This window comes from Phascolarctos cinereus, unplaced genomic scaffold (assembly GCF_003287225.1).
Source record: "Phascolarctos cinereus isolate Bilbo 61053 unplaced genomic scaffold, phaCin_HiC Scaffold_9;HRSCAF=440, whole genome shotgun sequence".
Classification (NCBI taxonomy): Eukaryota; Metazoa; Chordata; class Mammalia; order Diprotodontia; family Phascolarctidae; genus Phascolarctos; species Phascolarctos cinereus.
The window spans coordinates 52,955,670-52,975,673 of record NW_027556402.1 but is presented as its reverse complement, the minus strand read 5'-3'; the positions used below and the strand labels follow the sequence as shown (position 1 = coordinate 52,975,673).

General features: G+C 39.7%; 1 protein-coding gene across 3 annotated transcripts in view; it reads right to left on the bottom strand.

Annotated features, from left to right (window-relative positions):
* The window catches only part of ALPK1 (alpha kinase 1), a 163,928-nt gene that overhangs the window by 21,497 nt on the left and 122,427 nt on the right, over positions 1-20,004 (bottom strand). For all 3 annotated transcript variants that reach the window (XM_021001378.2, XM_021001379.2, XM_021001381.1), the window contains 4 exons: positions 12,765-12,963; positions 8,652-8,711; positions 5,007-5,093; positions 358-434 (listed from right to left, as the gene is read on the bottom strand). In XM_021001378.2, coding sequence (XP_020857037.1) covers positions 358-434; positions 5,007-5,093; positions 8,652-8,711; positions 12,765-12,963 — 423 coding nt within the window. The remainder of the gene's footprint in view (positions 1-357; positions 435-5,006; positions 5,094-8,651; positions 8,712-12,764; positions 12,964-20,004) is intronic.

Here is a 20,004-nt window from a genome sequence, read left to right as displayed (position 1 = left end):
CAACAGTGAGTGAAGGTAGAACCAGGCCCAAAAGCATGCTTCTGTATTGTGCTTGCTACCCATCATGCAGAAGAAAAATAAAATTAAGATGATCTAGGTAAATAAAATTTATGCTTTAATCACTTTTAAGGGAGAGAGAGAGAGAGAGAGGGAGAGAGAGAGAGAGAGAGAGAGAGAGAGAGAGAGAGAGAGAGAGAGAGAGAGAGAGAAAGGAGAGAGAGAGAGAAAGGGAGAGAGAGAGAGAGAGAGAGAGAGAGAGAGAGAGAGAGAGAGAGGGAGAGAGAGAGAGAGAGAAAGGAGGGAAGGAGGGAGATTTGGAGACACTAAGATGGGGAAGAGAGAAAATAATTAATTCACCTTTTTATCAGGCTGAGGAAGTTCCAAATACCCTATGATTGAAGCCCAAATTAATTCTGCAGCTTCATACCACATTCCTGAAATAAAGCAGATTAATAGTTAGCAACCACCTGGGCTTCCTTAATGTAAAATGCCTTTAAGCATTCTTTTAAAGTAAGAAAAAGAATATTCATTCTATTGGTACAGAGCTGGGTTGGATTTGCAAGTTAATTGTATTGAACGATCTGTTTTTGACATTTGGTTTATATCTGCCCTTTATATACTTAGTTTATAGCTGACTTATAGGGAAATGGTCAAGAGTAAGCAAGAACACCGGAGTTGGAATCCGAGGATGCGAGCTCAACTCTGGGCCATGTTGTTTACCAGCATTGGTTTGCAAAGGTCACTTAACTCCTTTGTTGTTGTTCAGTTGTTTCAGTTGTGTCTGGCTCTTCATGACCCTATTTGGGGTTTCCTTGGCATAGATAATGGAGTGCTTTGCTATTTCCTTCTTCAGCTTATTTTACAGATAAGGAAACTGAGGCAAACAGGTTTAGGTGACTTGCCTAGGGTCACACAGCTTGGAAGTATCTAAGGCCTGATTTGAACTCAGGAAGATGAGTCTTTCTGATTCCAAGCCCAGTGCCCTATCCACTATGGTGCCACTTAGCTGCCCCATTTAATTCCTTTAGGACTCAGTTTCCTCAGCAGTAAAATGAAGAGATTGGCTGAAATGATCTCAAAAGTCTCTTCCAACTTTAAACTCTGTGTTATTAAACTTTAAACTCTATATTACTAAAACTGCTCTTGAAGTTGAAGTTGGAAATTATTGACAGGCAAATCAGCTCTCTCCGGCCAGGTTTACTTCTGTGAGTCGATGGCTAACTAAATATCACTTTAAAGACCGAATTTTAATGAAGCTTCCAAAGAAGCTAATTTACAAATAGGCAGTGCTTTTGTCATTAAGAAAGTTAAGTCTTGCTAAGGGTCTTGAGGGCAATGGAGAGAGATGATACCTGAACACAAGAATGACTCATTCTTAAAACATTATATTTACGTCCAGCTATAATGTCTTATTAAAGGCATTGGGCAGCTAGGTGGCACCATGCATAGAGCACTGGGCCTGGAGTCAGGAAGACTCATCTTGAATTCAAATCCAGCCTCAGACACTTACTAGTTACAAGTCATACAACCTTGTTTACCTCCATTTCCTCATCTGTAAAATGACCTGGAGAAGGAAATGCCAAAGCACTCCAGTATCTCTGCCAAGAAAACCCCAGATGAGGTTTCAAAGAGCCGGACACAACTGAAATGACTGAACAGCAACAACAAAAAGGTTTGGGAATTGGAACTATGATTTCATGAGTTGGGGGAATTCCCAGGGGAGGAAACTTGCTCTATCGATGTAGGTTGGTACCTTCTCTGCAATTTATTGTCTTAGAGTTACCTAGAACACTTTCTCTTACTCACATATCCTGGAGAGATTAAGTGACTCACCCAGGGTCACAGTCAGTATGCATCAGAGGCAGAACTTGAAACTATGTCTTTCTGGCTTGGAGGCTGGTTCCCTATCCACTATGCTACAATGCCTTTTTGCTATAATCTTAAAATTATAATGTTTAAATACAACAGGCTAAAAATTCTATGTGATCAAGACCTGTGGTTACAGGTTACAGTGTAACCTGTGGTTACAATGTGTGGGGCACATTGTCTGGAGGCCTTAAACATTTATTAAGAGCCTACTATACACCAGGCACTTGGCTAAGAAGATTAAAATGCAATTGGGAAATATTTAACAAAATAAATAAAAATACAATAGAAAATGCTAAGATGTGATTTCTATGTCAATATGCATGTAGGGATCTTTACATATTTGAGTCTAATATCACTGTTGTAGGGAATTCTTGGGAAGAAACTCTCTTTCCCAATGAAGTTTGCATTTGCTTTACAACACATAATCTTAGTTGCATGGGGCACCGAGAAATTTAGTGATTTACCCAGTGTTACACAGGTAGTATGTGTCAGGGGTGAAACTTGAACCCAGGTCTTCCTGACTCAGAGGCTGGGTCTCTAGTCACTATGTCACACTGTCTCTCAGATTAATTTTATTATTATTTATTATTATTATCATTTATTAATTTTATTCATATCACTCTTTTAAAAAATAACCAATTTTGGGGATAGTAATGCCCCACAGGCATCTCAAACTCAACTTATCCACAACAGGACTCATTACCTTTCCCCCTAAACTTTCCCCTTTCTCCACATTCCCTATTTCTGTTGAGGGTGCCATCATGCTTCCCATGCACTCAGATGGAAGACCACAGCATCATTCTTAATGTTTACTTTCTCTCATTTCACATAGCTGATCTTGCCAATGTTGCCAAATCCTCTAAGTTTTACCTCAACAACATCTGTGACATGCGTCCATAAGATTACAACCTCCGTTCAGACCCTCGGCATCTCGAGCCTGGGATATTGCAATAACCTCCCTATTGATCTCCCTGCCTCGGGCCACTCTCTTTAGTTCATTCAACAGTGTAGCTACCAAAAGTGAGGTTTCTAATGTAGAAGTACGACCATATTATTCCCCCCCTCAATAAATTCTAGCTACTTCTTATTACCTGTACTTTCAAACACAAACTTGTCCCTTTGATATTTAAAATTCTTACCAACCTGGGAAGCTTACCTTTCCAGGTATCTTCACACATTTGTTGACCCAGTAAGACTGGCTTTCTTTCTGCTCTTCAGGTTTGCTTTTTATATTTTCTTCCATTTCTTCTTACCTCTGCAAAAGCTGCCTGCCATCAAGCCTGGAATACACTCCATCCTCGCCTCCCCTTCTGAGAATCTCCACCTTTCCTCAAAGCTCAGCTCAAATACTACCTCCTTTCGCCTTTAGGTGGTACAGTGGAAGAGCTGAGTTCAGACCCGCCTTGCTAGCTATATGACCTAAGGAACGTCATTTAATCTCTGTCTGCTCCAGTTTCCTTATCTGCATAATGGGGATAATAGTAGCACCCATCTCCCAGGGCAAAACGAGATAATGTCCGTAATGCACTTTGAAAAGCTGAAGGTGTTACATAAATGCTATATTATTAGTGTTGTTATCTCTTATGTGAATTTTCCTTGCTTCCTCTCAGCTGCTAGCACTTCCCACTGGAAATTATCTTGTTTATACTCAAAACCATGAATGATGTTTCTCCCGATAGAATGTGAGCTCCTTGAGGGCAGGTACTGTTTTATCATGTTTGTCTTTGTATCCCTAGTATCTAGTACAGCACGTGGCACAGAATAGGCCCTTCATAAATGCTTGCTTGATTGGTTGAAGTATGCTCCTTAGAGTTCTATTAATTTTTTAAAAATTTGCTTTGAAGAGGATGTTTCTGGAAGGATCCAGATTAAGTATTGTTGGATATAACTGTAACTACAGTGTTCTATACTCCTTGCCAAAGAGTCACATCTAAGTTCCACAAGGACACTTCTGAGGGAGGATAAAGACAGATGTTATGGCAGATTTAGAAAAAGCTATTACCACTTCACAGGAAAGTCCTATTGACAGTGAAATGTCATGCAATGGAAAATATATTAAGAGCAAAATGTTCCCTCATTAAGGTTAACTATGGGTACATTTTTCTTTATATCATCAAATGTATAAAAATTTAGCATACTGCTCTATTAATCTTCATCACATCCTTGGAAGGGATGATGATGATTTTTTGTTTTTTTTTTCAGGTGGGGAAACCGAATTCAAGACTTATTGACTATTCAGTGGGAAAGTTTCCAATGCAGTGCCAATTTCATAATTTCTAGCCTAGTATTCAACACCAGAATTGTAATTAGAAAAATTAAGGGATTTGCCTGAAGGTTCCAATATGTATGTGTGTGGGGAAACCTTTCCCATATATTATCTTCAAGGTCTTATCTACGAATGGGAAACCTGTGGCCTAGAGGCCACATGTGGCCCTCTAGGTCCCAAGTTCGGCCCTTTGATGGAATCCAGATTTCACAGAGTAAATCCCCTTAATAAAAGGATTTGTTCTGTAAAACTTGGACTCAATCGAAAGGTGGAACCCAAGGACCTAGAAGGCCACATTTGGCCTCAAGACTTCAGGTTCCCCACCCCTCCTCTTTTCTATTCTTAGGGCAACCCTTCCCCCAGGGCCAATAGGTAAGATGGCTCCCATAAGAGTCCTGCTTTTCCCACAAGAACATGGCAATCTGAATCTCCTTTCTTCTGGTATGATTGAACCTTCAGCCCACCTGTTCTTTGCACTTCTACAGCTGATTATCACCTCCCCTCAGACAATTATTTTTGCTTGAAGTGAAAATATTTAGAGTGGTGACTCTGCTTGAGAGGCAGGTTGGTGTAGATAGAAACATAAATTCAGAACTGGGAGGACCTGGGTTCAGGTCCTCTGATCCATACTGGCTTGATGCTGGTCAAGTGTTCTTGACAATTCAGTGTTCTAGGTAATTCTCTAAGACTATAAGTTGCAAACAAGATTCCTGCAATCTGCATTGATAGAAAGAATTCATTCATATGGGAATTCTCTGTAAGGATGAAATCAAGGGTCTAGAGCCTATCCTTATTACAATATGAAATAAATATAATAGTGTTTGAATAAGTTACTTTTTGTAAATTTTTCTGGAAGAAATGTATGGCTCACCTAGCTTCTGTAGGATTTGTCCTCTGATTTGAATGCAGACTGATTGGACAAGGATCTTATCACTTTCCTTGTTATACTGCCATGTTCCTGAAAAGAAAAGAAAAGAAATACAGAGAAGCATGTGTCCCTCTGAATGGCTATTTAAATTTCATGTATTTATTTTAAACATTAATTTAAAAAAATTTTGAGTTCCAAATTATCTCCCTCCCTCCTGCCCTTTCCTTACCCACACAGAAGACAAGAAAAGCATATTTCCATAGTAGTCATGTTGCAAAAAACAATTAAAAACCAAGAAACATACAGTGAAAAAAATATGCTTCAGTCTGCACTTAGAGTTTATCAGTTCTCTCCCTAGAGGCAGATAGCATTTTTCATCATAGGTCAACTGGAATCATCTTGGATCATTGTATTGATCAAAAAGTTAAGTGTTTCATAATTGTTCATTGTTACAATGTTGCTGTTACTGTGTATAATGTTCTCCCTACTTCACTGTGCATCAGTTCATATAGGTCTTCCCAAGTTTTTTCAATTCCATTCTGCTCATCATTTCTTAGTGCACACTAGTGCACTTCACAATCATATTCCCCAATTGATGGCATCCCTTCAATTCCAATTCTTATCACCACAAAAAGAGCTGCTATAAATATTTTTGTACATATAATTTCTTTTCCTTTTTTTTTTATCTCTTTGAGATACAGATCTAGTAGTGATATTGCTGGGTCAAAGTGTAGGCACCGTTTTATAGCCCTCTGGGCATACTGAACTGCTATTAAAAAATAAACAATTAATCTGATAAAATTGTTCTTTTTTATATCTTAAAATTATTTTTAGGAATCACATGGTATCTACTCTTTACTTTGTAATTCTTATGATTTTGTGAATTGTTGATTTCTTTGTAATTCTTTGCCTTTGGTGAAAAGCAATAAAGCATGACCTTGGAGGTCACCTAAGGCAGAGGCATCCAGCCTTTCCCAGAGTGAGCTCTACATTCAATTTCATGACAATTTTAACATTACTAAGGGTTAGGGCGATAGGGGGTGGGGGGGAGGAGCTGAAGCTACACTCAAAGATTCCCATGCTGCAAACTGCCTGGCTATTGCCAGAGCTTGATGGGACCGACCCAGAGGGAGCTGTCCAGCTAAAGGGACTTCAGAAGAAATTGGAGGGGGTGGAGAGGGTGTCAATCACACAGGGCCAGGCATAAAACATACATCCAAACGAAACAGTGCAGCCAAATGAGAGAATTCTTTATCTCATTTGCCATCTTTTTATCTCACCAGGTACCAGACTATTGCGGCATGGATCCCATGCCTCAATTTGCACTAATGCCTTCTGTACCTTGGTGGTCCTGGTTTGGGTACTGCTTTTGCTTTAGGTATTGACCTCTTTGTGACTGATCTAACCCTTTTCTTGAGCTTGGTCTGTTTACATATTGATTCTGACCCCTTCTTGCATAGGAACATCTCTGCTGCAACCTCTCTACCCCTACAGCTTCCCAAATCAGAGAAAAATCAAATAGCATCATGGACACTATGCATCTGCAGCCTCTGGGATAGGATATATTCCCCTTTTCCTCTGGAAATGCCCATATAGAAGGCATGGAAGCTGCTGCCAGTGTTGAAATTGATCAGGGTGGACTTTCAAGATCAACCATTCCAGGAATCAGTGATATAAAAATCACAGTCAATACAGATTTCCTATGGCCCTAACCATTAAAAAGTGATTCTTTGTGTGTAGGTTCTATATGCAAAAAACATGGTAGCTAGTTGGTATGAATGTAAGGTAACTGTGTTAGAATGTTGTCCTTGGAATCAGGAAGACCTGAGTTCAAATCCTGGCTCAGAACCTTGCTAGCTGTATGAAACGAGGAAAGTCCTTTAATCTCTCTCAGCCTCAGTTTCTTTATCTGCAAAATGAGGATAATAATAGATCCTAGTTCCCAAGGCTGTTTCGAGTATCAAATGAGATAACACATGTACAATGTTTTGCAAACCTTAAGGTGCTATGTAAATGCCAGGTATTGTTATATGGTTAGATTTTGAAAGAAGAACTGCTTTCCAAAAATGTATTTTAATTAAAATTCTCAAGCGGTTAAAGTAAGTGGAAGAGCTAAATTGTTTTTTTAAAAAATACAAAGGCTACACATTTGCTCTTAAAACATCCTATGCTTAGCCATTGTTTCCTCTGAATTGCCTTTCTAAAACAGTTTCTGAGCACTTTCAGAGATTTCAGTCCAGTTTTTACATAGTATCCAGTTAGATCATACAGTAATATTCAGGGAAGCACTGGATACCCCATTTTTTTTGAATGATCATTATCTTTATTCATACACACTTGCTTTCAAACTACAGTTAGTATATTTAACAAAGCGGATCATGCAAACGAGGAGTAAAGGTCTTAAGAAGTAAGAAAACCAATGCTTATAATTTATACGTTATTCTTTTTTTTTTAAATTCCAGATGTTGTTTGACATTCAAATGGCCTTTACATTTCTTAGTAGTTGTTTACTGATAAAATAAAACAACTTCCTTCTTACAAATATAAATTTGGGGATCTTCTGGTAATTTGCTGGATTAGAGTTTTCAAGTGGCTTTATTTTTGTTAAAAAATTAACATCACAAAAGCAATGCTGCAGCTACCCAAAAAAGTGAGTCTTTCCTAAAAAGATCCTAAAACAAAGGTCATGATTTGAATTTTTAGCAAAATATTTAGACCCAGAGGAATCACTGCCTCCATTCCAAGTGGGTTTGAAATTTATTATCACTTCCCTACTCCTGATCTCCAGGAAAAGAACCAAATTCTTCCAGAAAGGGGAAAAACACACCCCATAATCATTAATTATCTACAGGCATAATCTTAAATGGACATGACACAAACAAAGCTGATTTCTGCAAAATTGTTAACCAGAAAAATGCGGCATCCAATTTTTCTCGGCTTATTTTAGAAAGAATTCTAATTAAGTCTAGCTAATATATGTATGTATGTTTTTCTGAAAATCAGTTCTTGTCTACACAAATCAGTTATGTAAAAAGCAACACCAATGGGCAGGCATGCTGCTCATTCTTTCTCATGGAAATTACATAGAAATGTTTCTGAACATGGAGGAAAGGGTTATGGGATCTGTGGGGACAGAAATAAGCAAAGCAAGGCAAGGTAAGGGCTTGCACTGAAACTAGCAGTGTAGACATCTATGTATGTCCAAGGAAAATTGCACATGAGGCTCTGCACATGACTTCTGACTGACTACAAGTCTCCAACTGAAAGAGTAAAATAGGTGCATCTTTCCTGTAAGACAATTATTCCTGGATTTTATATATTTTTGTCTTCAGTATCTCTTCTATGGCTACAGAGGGGTTTGGGCTACTAACAAATTCCACCAAGACTTCCAGTGTTTTCAAAATGACACAAATTCCCAGAGAAGTTTAAAAATGGATACCCCATTTTCAAAGCAAGGAAAACCAAGAGACAAAAAAGGATAGTTACTATAGCTAATGCTGTACTAAGAGTTAACACTAAAGCTAATATTAGAAGTCGACATGGCTAGTTTCTAATTCTTTGCAGAACATATGGGAGTAATTATGTTTCTTCTAAATCAGAAGTGTGTCATACTGGGGGTAATCACAGTTTGAATGCACATTTATTTACCTGTTGCTCCCTTGTTGCTTATAAGGCTGCTTAGGATGTATTCAGCTTTCAACAGTTTTCCTGAAAAGAAACAACACAATTCCTATCAATTCATATTGAAAAGAAAATGTAGTTCAGATTCCAAGATCATGTTAACAGTAGGCTGATACATCCTTTGGAATCATTCTCATTTTTCACGTTTAAGTGAATAAACTTTTATGTTATGAAAAACTGGGAAAAAAGTTATCTAATGTCATTTGTAGCAGAGAAGTCATGTAATAGTACACATTTCCAAGTGGACAAAGGGTTTGAAGGGTCAGTTAATGATAAGGGACAGTGGGTATACTTGGAAATATTTGAAATGTTAAAGAATTGTTGTTGTTCAGTCATGACCAACTCTTCATGACACCATTTGGGGTTTTCTTGGTAAAGATACTGGAGTGGTTTGCCATTTCCTTCTCCAGCTCATTTTACAGATGAGGAAACTGAGGCAAACAAGGTCAAGTGACTTGACCAGGGTCACACAGCTAGAAAGTGTCTGAAGCCTGATTTGAACTCAGGAAGATGAGGCTTTCTGACTCCAGACTCAGCACTCTGTTCGTGGTGCCACCTAGCTGCCCTCCCCTCCAATCCCTTTAATAAGATGTTATAATTTTTTTGTTTGTTTTTTGGTTTTTGTTATTTTTTTTAGGCAATTGGGGTTAAGTGACTTGCCCAGGATCATACAGCTAGTAAGTGTCAAGTGTTTGGTCTGAGGCCAGATTTGAACTTAGGTCCTCCTGACTTCAGGGCCGGTGCTCTATCCACTGCGCCACCTAGCTGCCCCAAGATGTTATAATTTGACATAAATACAATGTTATAAGAGCAAGTTATATTTATGTTCAGGTATCATCTCTCTCCATTGCCCTCAAGATACTTAACAAGACTTAATTTTCTTAGTGACAAAATCACTGACTTTATTAAAGAGGGCACGGTGTAATGGGTAAAGCATAAGACTTGGAGTGGAATTCAATGCAACAATTATTTATTAACAGTCTTTGTACAAGGCACTTTGGAAAAGGCAAGAGTTGATATAACACAGACACTGCTCTCAAGGTACTTACAATCTCATGGCAGGAGGAAAAGAAAAACAAGAACACCAAATTATGATGCAAGGCATGATATAATCAGTGCAGAAGAGAAGTCCAGGTAAGGTGCTATGAGAAATCAGAAAAGTCAGAGATCCATTTCAGCAAGGGGGTGAAGAGAGAGTCAGGCAAAATGTCAAGGGGGAGATAGGCACCCAAATTAAGCCTTGAAGGAAGGGAAGAATTTAGAAATTGAAGGCGGGGAATGTGTATTCTAGGCATGGAAGATATTTGAGTCAAAGACTCAAATACAGGCTCTAAAACTTACTAATTGGGGCAAGCCACACAACATCTGTGATCTTTGGTTTCCTTAGGTATAAAATGATGATGCCAGTGTAAACACTCCCTACAACATAGAATCTTCAATGCAGGAAAAAGAGCATGAAATCAGTAAAGCTGATTTTAAACCTCTACTCTGAGTCTTACTCTCTCTGTATGCCTGAGTAAGTCACTGAATTTCTGTGGGGCTTGGTTTCCTCAGCTGTAAAATGGGGTTTGAACTAGATGGTCTCTGAGGTACCCTCCAGTTCCAAGTCTGAGTCAATGATTCTATACCTCACATGATTGGTTTATTGTTGTTGTTTTTAACCAGAAAAGCACTTTATAAACCTTGAAGTACTGTATAAACATGGATCATTACACTAGGCAGCTAGCTGGTACAGTGGATAGAGTGCTAGGCCTAGAGTCAAGAAGATATGGGTTCATGAATTGGAAGTTGAGGGGATGCCCATCAGTGAAATGGCTGAGCAAGTTGCGGTATATGAATGTAATGGAATACTATTGTGCTATAAGACATGATAAGCAGGCTGACTTCAGAAAAACCTGGAAAGAGTTGTATGGACTGTCGCAGAGTGAAATGAGAAGAATCAAGAGAACATTGTACACGGTAATAGCCACATTATGGGATGATTGACTTTAATAGACTTAGCTCTTCTCAGCAATATAATGATCCAAGACAATTTCAAAAGACTTGTGATGGGAAATGTTATCCACATCCTGAAAAAGAACTATGGAGTCTGAATGCAGATCAAAGCATACTATTTTGTCTCTCTCTTTTTCCCCCTCTTTGTTCTGACTCTTCTTTCACAACATGACTAATGTGGAAATATGTTAAATATTATTGTGCATGTATAGCCTATATCAGACTGCATACCATCTTGGGGAGGAGGGAGAGGACAGAAGGTGAAAAATTTAGAGCTCAAATTCTTATAAAAATGAATGTTGAAAACTACAACTAAATAAATTTATTTTTTAGAAAGAGAAGACCAGGGTTCAAATTCTGTCTTTGATACTTATTAGCTGGGAAATGACCTGGGCAAGTCACTTAACTTCTGTCTTCTCAGTTTCCTCATGTATAAAATGGGAATAATAATAGCTCCTACCTCTTTGAGTTGTGAGGCTCAAATGAGATAATATTGTAAAGCACTTAGCAGAGTGCCAGGCCCATAGTAGGTACTCAATAAATTCTTCTTCTTCACTTCTCCCTCCCCTTCACTGAACTGAAAGCATTAGCTGTATTCTAGGAAAGAACTTTCTGTTATTTTCCAATAAAGTTAGACTTGAGTAATTGAGGTCTCCAAGGGTAGGGTCAATGTTTTTCCTTTCTTTGTATCCCCAGCAGTTAGCCCTGGCGCAGAAGAAATGTTCAGCAAATGCTTATTTATTGAAGCAGCTGGGTGGCACAGTGGATAGAGTGATGGACCTGGAGTCAGGAAGTCCTGAGTTCAAATCTGACCTCAGACGCTTCCCAGCTGTGTGACCCTAGGCAAGTCACTTAACCTGCCTCAGTTTCCTCATCTATAAATGAGCTGGAGAAGGAAATGGCAAACCACTCCAGTATCTTTGCCAAGAAAACCCCAAATGGGGTCATGAAGAGTCAGACATGACTGAAACAACTGAATAACAATAAACATCTACTGTAGGTAGGTATGAAAATAAAATTACCCTGACTCTTACTCATCAATAACTAGGCTGCCCATGCTTCTCTTACAATTATTCGAATATAAATGAAATTGGTTCCTTGAAAAGCCAGGTTCCATGGAGTCCATTGTTACCGCCATCCCATCTTCCCTGACCTATCTGATTTGAGCAACACAACTACTTCCCAGGGTTGTTGTGAAGGATCGAATAAGATGATATTTGTTAAACCTTTAGTGCAGCACCTGGCACACAGTAGGTGCTTAATAAATGCTTGTTTCCTTCTTTCTTTCTTTCCAATGAAGGTAGTTTGCCTTTTGTTCATTTTTAGGTGACCTTGTGTTTCTGTTCTTGGGAATGAAAATAATGCAACACACTTCAAAATAAATCAGAAGTAATTTAATTAATTCCAGATTTAAAAGCTGCCATTAAAAAAATTAAATAATTCACCTCCCTCCTCCCACCCCATGCCTCAGGCTAAACAGGTCAGCCTCACTTTAAGTTTAGCTTAAGAAGTAACAGGGGAGAATTCCCTCCGCCCCTCCCCAGTACTTTAAAGCATCTTCAGGTAGATCTAATAACCCACGAGTGGTGAAAATATCAGATTACTTCAGGGGACCTGTCACCTGCATTGTTTGCATAGTCAAGTGACCCTATAGAAAAGAGACAGGGAGAACTCAGAGAAAATGCTAGAATTCTAATTTGCTTTTTAAAGTCTCTTGGTCTGAAGTATAGCAATTCAGATACTCCGTTTGAAAGCAGTAGGACAGATTTGTTAGGAGACAAAAGCTCCAATTAGTATTTTCCACACCCTTTCACAATTTTCTGTACTGCTGTTGGCTCTGCAACCCTTTATGCCAGGGCTTTTGTGCTGGCAAGGGGTGGGTGGAAGGGCATGGAGGCAGGCATGGGAGGGGGCGGGGGCTGGGAGAGATGCTTGAACGATGGCACACTGGGATCTTAGAAGTGCCATCTTCCTTGACAGACAAAGTGCCTTCTCAAAAGTCAAGTGGTTTTTGAGTGAAGTGGAATTAAAGACATGGCTGTGGCTCAGGAAACAGAGGTGAGCCTGGCCGGAGGGAGACCTTACCTGTGTTGACTGAGATCCGGGCTTGTCGGATGACCACCTGTGGGGCAATTGGGATGGTTGGATGCAACTTGTGTAGACTTTTGGCGACCTGCAGGAGTTTGCCAGAGGCATCGAGCCCATATAAGAAGCGGTCCATCAGGAACACGAGAGCAGCTGCTGTGGTGAAGTCCTGGACCAGGATGGAGGCTTTCAAGTAGGCCTGGAAAGAACATGAAGAGAATGCAGCTAACTGGGAAGAATGAGAGAAGGTTAGAAAAGCCTTTAGAGTGCGATACAATCTCAGGATCTCTCTTCCCCATATTTCAGACTTTCTTTGACTGGACTTGGGATTTCACTGATGAAGGAACTCCTAGTGCAGAAACTCCCCTCAGCCATGCAGAGTGGTACTGCTATCTCCAGCCATGCCATATCCACTATGGCCATCACCTCTATCTCCTCCTCACTAAGAAATTGGACTCTGCCCCTGGAACATCCCTGGAGTTATGACAGGCCAGCTCTGGCCTTATCTCCCTCCGTTCCAGGTCACCAAAGCACTCCCTGACATCTCCAGCCATGTCCCCGGGTGTGGATCCTTCTCCTCCCCTTGCTTTCCCTCCCTTCCCAATTTCTGGCTCTCCTTTATGGTTTCTCTTTCCCTATTAAAGAGTAACTACTTGACAGCAGGGACTGTCTAACATGGTATTATTTATATTTCCAACACAGCACAGTATCTGAAACATAGAAAGTGTTTAATAAATGATTTGTCTATATCTATTTTATATTTCTATTCATCCATATATTTTCTATCACTATTCATCAATCTTCTATCACTATCCATCTATCATCTATCTATCTAATACTATTCATCTATCATCTATCTATCACTATTCCTCTACCTATCAGCTACTTATCACTATTCCTCTATCTATCTATCTATCTATCTATCTATCTATCTATCTATCTATCACTATTCCTCTATCATCTATCTATCTATCTATCTATCTATATCTATCTATCTGTCTGTCTGTCTGTCTGTCTGTCTGTCTATCTATCTATCACTATTTCTCTATCATCTATCTATCTACTATTCCTCTATCTATCTATCTATCTATCTATCTATCTATCTATCTATCACTATTCCTCTCTCTCTCTCTATCACTATTCCTCTACCTCTCTCTCAATCACTATTCCTCTATCTATCTATCTATCTATCTATCTATCTATCTATCTATCTTCTATCATAACCTTAGAGAGTTGCCTGTGTCACTGAGAGGCAGAGACTTGCTCAGGGTCACAGATATCGACATTATGTGGTAGAGGTGAAACTTGAACCCAGGTTTTCCCAAACCTGAGAGCAGCTCTCTGTTCACTACTTCATGCTTTTTTTAGTCTTCACTTTAAAAAAGAGTAGAGGAAAAATGTTCATGTGATTGACAAAAGAGAGGAGAGAGACAAGGAAACCAAGAGAAAGGAAGAAAAAGATGGGATGGCCAGGTTGGCAAAGAGACAGGGACACGTAGAGATGCTCTACATCTGTGTGACCTTTAGCGTGTGTTTTTTCTGATTCTAGGTGGCCCCATTTCAGGTCACACTACAGTAGTTTTGATACCCTTCAGTTGAATGTGCACCTGTACGTAGTATACAGCTGGGGTGTCAAGCAAAGAGAAATGGGGGCCCCTCATCCATATATATAAGGATCCCTGGAGGCTGCATATTAACTTAGTTTTAAAATGTAATATTACCTATGTTTTATTGTATTTTTGCTTATTTTGTTAAATATTTCCTAATTACATGTTAAGTTTGGGCTCTGTTCAGGAGGGTTTGGGGCAGCATGAGGCCCTCAGGCCAAGGGTCTGACACCCCTGGTATAGTGGGTAGGGAGCTAGACTTGGATTTGAAAGCCTGGGAATTCTGAATCAGTCACTTCCTAGCTGTGTGACCTTGGGCCAGTCTCTTAGCCTCTCTTATCTTGTTTCTTTCTCTATAAAATGGGAATAATATCAGCTGTCTCACGGGATTTCTAAAAGGATCAAATTGGATAAATATATACAAAGCACTATGTAGGCCTCACAGCACTATAGCTGTTTGTAGTTATCCTTTCCACATCGTGCAGGTCAGGGGTGCAGTGCCCCCACAATCTGGAAAATCCACATAAAATTTTTTGGCCCTCCAAAATGTACCAGAGAAGAAGTCTGAATTTTTCTTTTTTCTCTTATGGGGTGTTTACAGTAGTACATTATTGTAAAATTTGGGTTAAGTGTCTGGTCATAGGGTCTGCTGGCTTTCACGAGTCATCTGTGACTTCTGTAAAACTCAAAAAATTCCCATTTAATTTTTTATGTTGACCCTCAATATATAAAAACCACAATGGGAAAAGTTGAGATGTAGAAGGAATATCTATCAATGTATCTGTGTATCTGTCTATCCATCTAATAGTTATTTAAATTCCATGTCCCTTATGCAGAAATAACAGTCATTTGCAAATACATTGGAACCTCTTTGTACTTCTCATCTAGGGAGTGAGAGCTAAGTCCTCTGCCTTATCTTGCTCCTTTTTTATTTTGTCTAGGCAATGGGGTTAAGTGACTTGCCCAAGGTTACACAGCTAGTCAGTGTTAAGTGCCTGAGGCCAGATTTGAACTCAGGTCCTCCTGACTCCAGAGCCTGTGCTCTATCTACTGCGCCACCTAGCTGCCCCTCCTCCTCCTCCTTTTAGGAAAAGGATTTGAAATGGACCTGTTTCCAAATCAAAATATTGAGTACCGGTTCAGCAAATAGACAAAAGACTAAATCCCTGAGTCACAGTCTTAGCCAGACCATTTTCAATAGTAGTGACATTTCAGGAAATGTGGTTTGATCTGAGGCATATTTGTTTTTTTGTTTTAATATAAATTTATTTATTTTTAGTTTTCAACATTCACTTCCACAAGTTTTTGAGTTCCAAATTTTCACCCCATCTCACCCCTCCCCCCACCCCAAGATGGCATGCATTCTGAATATCCTTTCCCCTAGTCTGCCCTCTCTTCTATCTCTTTCCCCCCGAATCCCCTTCCCCTTCTATTTTCCTGTAGGGCAGGATGCACTTCTGTACCCCATTTCCTGTATTTCTTATTTCCCAGTAGCATGTGAAAACATTTTTTTAAAACAATCTGAGGAATATCTGAATGAATGAATGAACGAACTATTACAGTGTAAATGCTACTGGATGCAGTTGGCAGGAAAGGAGGCTGCTGTTGCTAATTCATTTTCATTGTGTCCAACTGTTCATGACCTCATTGGGGGTTTTCTTGGCAAAGATACTGGAGAGGTTTTCCATTTCCTTCTCTAGCTCATTGTACAGATGGGGAAACTGAGGCAAAGTTAAGTGACTTGCCCAAGGTCATACAGCTAGTGAGTGTCTGAGGACAGATATGAACTCAACTCCTTTTTGACAATTGCTCCAGGCTATAAATCTTTAAGGCTGGGCTACAAATATTTCAGGACCTACAATTAGGGGACTGCATCTATGAACTTGTTTGTGAGCAGATAGTTTCTGCTATAATCTCACCTCCAATGTACACACACACACACACACACACACACACACACACACACACCCCCTGTCAGGAACCCTGATAGAAGCCTCATCTCTGAAGGTGGAAATATGAGAGGAAGTATGAGAGAGAAAAGGATTTCCAAAAGGCTGAAAGTTCTGTCAGGCCTATGTAGCCACAGCCCTAACTGTTACATCTCAAGCCCACCAGATTTTGTAAACTCCCCAAATATGCCTGTTTGCTTACCACTCAAATACTTCAGTGAATCTGTCATCTCATCATATGGATGTTCCAGTGATGCAGATTGTAACCCATCCATGTCTGGCCATTCTGGGAGACTTTTGCTCATATTCTTCTAGAATTACAGTATGAAGGGTCCATCCAATGTGCTAGAAGCCTTCCTTCATTTGTTCTCACATTGGGAGGGGATTAGTGGAACACTCTGGCTTCTCTCTGGTCCTCATTCACTCTTACCGTGTGACTAGTCCATCTGCACTCCCTATAGCACCTTTGAAACATTTCCTTCAAATCCAATGGGTCTTGATGACAAGGCCAGCCCATGCTTTTATTTCTGCAATTGCTTTAGCTTTTTTTTTTTTAAATTAATGGGATTTTATTATAAGTATGTCAAGGTAGCAATACATTGATGGGATGATCACTGAAGATCAGCAATGGAGTAAAGGTGGGGCCAGCTCTTAGAGGCAACTTTAAGACAATTCAGAGGTCCACATCAGCAGAAGAAGTTGAACCCTTGTGTGTCAGTTCCTCCCCAAGGTAAATTGCTTTAGTTTCAAGGGACGGGTTTTGGAAATTAAAATTATGGATTAAAAAAAAACTGGGGGCAGCTAGGTGGTGCAGTGGATAGAGTGCTGACCCTGGAATCAGGAGGACCTGACTTCAAATCCAACCTCAGAACATAACACTCACTAACTGTGTGACCTTGGGCAAGTCACTTAACCCCATTGCCTAGCCAAAAAACAAAAACAAAAAACGGACACAAAAAAACTGGACAGCTTTCAAAGCAATGACAGAATCTCTTCAGCTAAAGATCTGCTATCCCACTCTTAATGTATTCAAAATACAAGGAAGAAGGACATTGAAATTGGAAACTGTTCCTGGAAGAAAAAACACTTAATTTTGTCATGGTTGGGTTTTTCTGCAACCAACAGTGACCATGACGCCTCTATAATTTATCAGATCCTAGATGTAGAACTCATAGATGTAGAACTCTAGACCATTTAGTTCAACTCAATTTTATTTTGTTTTTTGGAGTCAAAATATTTATCAAGTGTATCAAGTTCTCTTAGGAACCCCACAAAAGTAATGTGTAACAGTAAACCTGCCCACAAGGAACTTACAATCTAAAACAAACAATAGTCGTGCAGACACTAGTTATCTAAGAGGAAGAAGGACTGGGGAGGATAGGATTGAAATTAAAGAGGAAAAGTGGCTGCATATTCAAGTGACCATACACTCCATGGGAAGTGGCCTTGAAATGTTTGTTGTTCAATTTCAGGAAAATGATTAATGTGATGCTACGGGCAGGTAGGTGGCACAGTGGATAGAACACTGCGCTTGGAGTCCTGAGAACATGAGTTCAAATTCAGCCTCAGACACTTACTAGCTGTGTGACCATGGACCAGTCACTTAACCCTATTCGCCTCAGTTCCTCATCTGTAAAATGAGCTGGAGAAGGAAATGGCCAACTGCTCCAGTATCTGCCAAGAAAACCTCAAATGGAGTCATGAAGAGTTGGACAGGACTGAAAAATGCCTGAACAGCTAACATTTATCAATTATATTGCACTTTAAGATTTGCAAGGTGCTTTATGAATATCATCTCACAACAACCCTGAGAGGGAAAGGATATTTTTATCCCTATTTTATAGCTGTCAAAAACAAGGCTTAATAAGAGAGGTTGAGTGACTTGTCCAGAGCCATACAGTTAGTGTGTGGGTAAGGCAGGGTTTGTACTTAAGTCTTGTTGATTCTAGGTCCAGTATGCTATCCACCATGCCCCTTAGTTATTTAGATTTGAACCCAGGTCCTTTCACTATAAATCGAGTGCTACCACAACTCTCTGGTAGTTGAAAGTGCTATGGCTGAGAAATTTGTCACTCTGGTCAGTTGATTATTTGTCTCTCCAAACCTAGACATGCTGGTCATTGGACAAAAAACAGGCAGGTCTTCCTTAGGCTCATACCCAAAGCTTTTATGGTTTGGGCAGACCTTTCAAGAGTTGGTGATCCATTAGCATAGCCTTCAGTAACCCAGGGTCACCTCCATACACCAAAAGGCATCACAGTAGGATGTTAGTGAAGTAATGGAATAAAAGTGTGTGGGGGAAAGTCTTGCTAAATCAGACTAATAAGGGAGTCTACTGGTTCACTCTCTTTCTTTCTAAAATTACAATACTGGCAGAAAGCAATTTTATGCAAATTCAAGTCCCATCAAAATTTTAATTTTTACATTAATTTTAGAAACTTTCAGTTCTGAATTTTCTTCCTCCCTCTCTCTAGCCCCTTCCTAACTCATTGAGAAGACAAGCCATATGATACCCAATATACATCATCAACATTTTAAAGAGAGAAAGAGCTTATTTCTCCCCTCCTCCAGTCTCTACTGTGTTTATCTTAGAAAAATTCCAAGACTCTCAACTCAGGGATTCTTAACCTGGGGTCCATGGACCCTCCAAGAGTCTGTGAATATGGATGAGAAAAATCCATCTTTACTTTCAGTAACTTTTGTTATTTTATTTGTATTTTATTCTTTGCATTAAAAATTATTCTAAAAAAGGGTCTAGGGGTTTCCCAGACTGCCAAAGGGTCCATGACCCCAAAAGGTTAAGAATTCCTCTTCCAATTTGTTTCCTACCTCTTCCTTTTTCTCCTTAGTAGCACTTAGAAATGAACTGGCTAGGAAAAAAAAATAAGAAAGCAAAGAAAAGTGAGCAGATTCCATAATCTGCATCTGCTGAAAAGAGGACAATTCTTGAAAGGGGCTGCCTTTTCTCTGTGCACGTGGGGCAGGGCTTTGGGCTGTCCACAATGGAGGAATCCCTCTCCAGGCACCTGTAAACTGGCGTTGTGAGCACCCCATTCTGCATCCCCCATGAACATGCTCTATATTTTAGCAGAGAACATTGCCTAATCTATTTTTCCCCCTTTTACCCTTAATAGATTGGAGCACAAAAGCCTGAGAGAGGGTGACCTGGTTAACAAAAGGACCTTTGAGTTCCTTGGAAAAGTAGACGTGGAGGAGGATGGAAGGAATCCAAGTGGCCCTATTATTTCCACTTGCACTAATTAGACATTTTTCTGTCAGCTATTGAGCACTGCTGAGAGGCCAAACTCACTGAATTCATTTCTAAAGTGTTTACAGAAGTTTGCATCTGTTTGTGTCTCTTCAGGAGGAAAAGAGCACTTCAATAGCATTGTGGAGAACCTAAACGAAGCATCCTATTCTGGGGGACCTGGCATCCTTGCAGCTGCATCATTTAATTCTCCTCATTGCTGAAATCTCTCGCATCTCTCTCCAAAACCCAACCAATACAAAATGCAAAAAAGTCAACTTGGGAGAATCTTTTCTTCCCTTGTTCTTCTTTCCTTTCTCTCCCTCTCCTTTAAAAAGGCTGCATGCTGTGCACCACATACAGATTTTGGTGGGTATCATTCTTGCAGTTACACTCGGGTGTTCCTACCGAACACACTGAGAAATTAATACCCATGT